The sequence below is a fragment of the Trifolium pratense genome, linkage group LG5 (assembly GCF_020283565.1).
Source record: "Trifolium pratense cultivar HEN17-A07 linkage group LG5, ARS_RC_1.1, whole genome shotgun sequence".
In the NCBI taxonomy this organism is placed as follows: domain Eukaryota; kingdom Viridiplantae; phylum Streptophyta; class Magnoliopsida; order Fabales; family Fabaceae; genus Trifolium; species Trifolium pratense.
The window spans coordinates 13518131-13521795 of record NC_060063.1 but is presented as its reverse complement, the minus strand read 5'-3'; the positions used below and the strand labels follow the sequence as shown (position 1 = coordinate 13521795).

General features: G+C 38.7%; 1 protein-coding gene across 1 annotated transcript; it reads left to right on the top strand.

Moving 5' to 3' along the window:
• Positions 1–2094: 2094 nt before the first annotated feature.
• On the top strand, positions 2095–3462 carry LOC123886072. The gene has a single exon (XM_045935410.1). It carries the CDS (start codon positions 2095–2097, stop codon positions 3460–3462), a length of 1368 nt encoding a protein of 455 aa, XP_045791366.1.
• The last annotated feature ends 203 nt before the right edge of the window (positions 3463–3665 follow it).

Sequence of the window (3665 nt, the reverse complement as noted above, 5' to 3'; positions counted from 1 at the left end):
AAAAATTTGATCAAGATGCTAAGAGTTCAACTCATATTTCGTAAGGGTGTCCGTTTGAAACCAACTATCATTGTGAATAATTAATTGATGGTTAAAACCCAAGTAAGCTAAGTTTATTGAGATTTTATTTGACCTTAGTAAACCCCAGATGCAAATCAACTATATTGTTAAAAGAAAAGCTTTTAAGAATATTATTTATAACCTTGAAAAAGAAAAGAGAAACTCAATAACTATTGTTTTTATTTTAAAAAATGGAAAAGTTAATTTAAAAAATGATGAACACTTAAAAGAATTGAAATCATGCACAATTCGGACTTTGTAAAAATCGTGCTAGGGTTTCCTATAGCCATGCGCCGGTTCATGGTTAACCACAATAAAAGATAGTAATCAAATCACCTAAAATACTTGTTTCTTTTTTTTTTGTTGTATAAAAAATACTTGTTTCTATACCTTGAAATCTTTGCGACTAGGTTAGTATAAATTGCAACCGAGGGTTTGTGATGAAAAAAATTAAAAGAAAAAAAATGAATGGAAACCCTAGCACAACGTTTTTTACCATGTTTTTTTTACCCATATGCGTTGGTTGAATGAAAAAAAATTATGATGGCAACCGAATAGGGATGGCAACGGGCGCCCATGGGTGCGGGTTTGACACTTACCAAACCCACACCCGAAATCATCACCCAAACCCAAACCCAAAGACTGTTCGGGTGGCAAAACAACACCCACGCCCACACCCATTGGGTTCGGGTTTTTTCCACCCAAACCCAAACCCACAACACATTTAAAAATAATTTGCAAATTTAAGAAATTAAATTCTAACATAGACTTTGAATTAAATTACAACTAAAATTAAGGTCTTCCAAAGAAATTCAAACATAGACTTTCAAGAAATTACAACATATACTTTCAAGAAATTAAATTACAAATAAAATTTAAGGTCTTCCAAGGAAATTGAGGGAGACTATGGGGGTAATTAGGTAATTATAAAATATTTCGGGTGGGTGTATGGGTTTCGGGTGTGGGTTTGACTGATACCAAACTCACACCCATATTATCGGGTGTCACCCGAACCCAAACCCAAACCCAAACCCAAACTCAGTCAAATCGGGTTTCGCCCGTTGACTTGGGTTTGGGTTCGGGTGGGTCTCTCGAGTTTGGGTTTTTTTGCCATCCCTACAACCGAATCAAATTTGAAGGGAAAAAAAAATTATGTTTTGATGTGGGAAAATGAGGGTTAAGTATTTTAATTTAGTCACAACATTTCCAGATTGATCACTAAAACTTAGCGTCCATTTTAGTTTTGGTCACAAAATTTCAGTCTCCAAGTCACTTATTAAAAAATGATGAACACTTAAAAGAATTGAAATCATGCACAATTCGGACTTTGTAAAAATCGTGCTAGGGTTTCCTATAGCCATGTGCCGGTTCATGGTTAACCACAATAAAAGATAGTAATCAAATCACCTAAAATACTTGTTTCTTTTTTTTTTTTTTGTATAAAAAATACTTGTTTCTATACCTTGAAATCTTTGCGACTAGGTTAGTATAACCGAGAGTGTTGCGTTAAATGAGGGTTTCCGATGCCGCCGCATCTCACCTAATCCACCACTGCTCTTCTTCCGGCCGGCCACCACGAACACCGCCGATTCCAATTGGTGTTCTGTGTCTTTGATTTCTGACGAACGGCTGCATCTCATCGATAATCTGCGAGGAGAACCTCTAAACAGCGGAAGTCTCTGCCGCCGTCCTTCTACCATCCAGCCACCGCGAGCATCGCCGTTCTTGATCGACAGAGATTTTGGTGAAGGGTTGTTGGTTGGCGTCTAACAGAGGAAGGGGGTTTGCGATTGCGATTCTTCAGCCATCGCCGTCCAGCCACCACGACCTCTCTTAGTTCTCTGATTTTCTTCGCTTTACGTTATGGCTGCGTTCTTCTCTTATTGTGAATCAATTGGGTTTTTCTTTGTTCTGTAATTGTGTAAGAGAATCAATCGTGTCAAGGCTCTCAAGGTTTTCCTTGTTTGAGCTTTGCAAAGATTGGTCAATTTCTCTTCACGTTGGTAACAAAGTGCGACTCCTGACTGAGTATTAATGGCTGCCAGCATCTATCATCGCTCCAGGGATCTTCCTTGGTCAATTCTTGCTGCCAATGTGTCCTCTGGTCATTCCCATGACACTGCTTTGGCCGCTCCTGTTCTTTCGCCTCAACGGAAATCGTTTGCTCAAGCTCTACAGAATGTTTGTGACGTTCTGGTAGGTAACTTTCCTAAACCGTGCTTAAAAGGAAAGAGGCTATCTATTAAAATACCAGAGGATTCTTACAAAGCGGGTTTGGATAGATGCAAGAACAATCTCCATGGCCGTTTGATCATGGCTAAGGGAGATAAGCCTTTGCGTTTACATGAAATTCGCGAGAAGCTCACCAAAGCTTGGGCTCCGGTAAATAAATGGCAAATCACTCCGTTGGGAAAGGGCTTTTATGAGTTTTATTTTCAAAACTGTGAAGACCTCAATCGGGTTTGGAGCATCGGAACATGGAATCTTAAGCCGGGTTTGTTACGTCTGTCTGCTTGGTCCAGTGACTTTAAACCTGAAAACTTGAAGGTTACTAATGCTCAAATTTGGATTCGTATTTATGGTCTGCCACAGGAATATTGGATGCCTACGACTCTTTTTTCCATTGCTTTTGGAATAGGTACACCTCTTTCTTTGGATGAAGCAACTAAACAGCGCACCATGGGTCACTTTGCGCGCATTTTGGTTGATGTTAATCTTGCTGAGGAGCTGCATTATCAGATTCTTGTAGAAAGGGAAGGTTATGCCTTCTTTGTTGATATAGATTATGAAAACTTGCCATATTTTTGTGAACATTGTTGCTGCATTGGTCATTCTATTGACAAGTGTAGAAACGTTAACAGCAAGGCAAAGGACCAAAAGAAAAGTGTGGAGAAGGTTGTTCCTAACAAACCTAATCCAAAATTTGTCCCGAAGCAGAAAAATAAGAACAAGGAGCCTGTCCAAGACAATGGGAAAATAAATGAAGAAGTCTCTGATTATGAATCTGATCAAGAGAATGCGGAAGTGGTGAAAGACACTTTTGAAGAACCTATAATGAATAAGGAGATGCGTGCAAATAATGGAAATCATGCTGACATGATTGTGGAGCATGCAGAAAATGATAAAAATGTGGATGTTTTTGTGGATCATGCACAACATCATGAAATTCTGAATCCTCGGATAGTAGAGCAAACAAGTGACATTCCAGTTGTTCATGAGAGAGACCGCAACTTAGATGAGAATCCATCATCATGGGCAGATGAAGTTGACCATTCACATGATGAAGGAGGGGAATTCACTGTTGTAACCTCAAAGAAAGGTCGGGGTAAAAATAAAAAATATACTCCTAAACCTGATTTACACACCCGGTCTAGGACGGGTAGCCAACTTAATTCTTTATGAAGATTCTCTATTGGAATGCCAGAGGCATTGGAAACCTTGACACAAGGTTAGTTTTAAAAAATTTATGCTTGAAGCATAAACCGAATATTATTTTTATATCTGACCTATGATATCTTATGCTCAATTTCCTGGTGATTTTTTGAGACCTCTCAATCTTAAAAGATTTGCTCTCAACTTCAGAAGACACGGTATTCCTAATCTTT

Excerpts from the sequence above, each read along its gene's own strand:
- LOC123886072 (XM_045935410.1), top strand. The coding sequence starts at position 2,095 with ATGGCTGCCAGCATCTATCATCGCTCCAGGGATCTTCCTTGGTCAATT.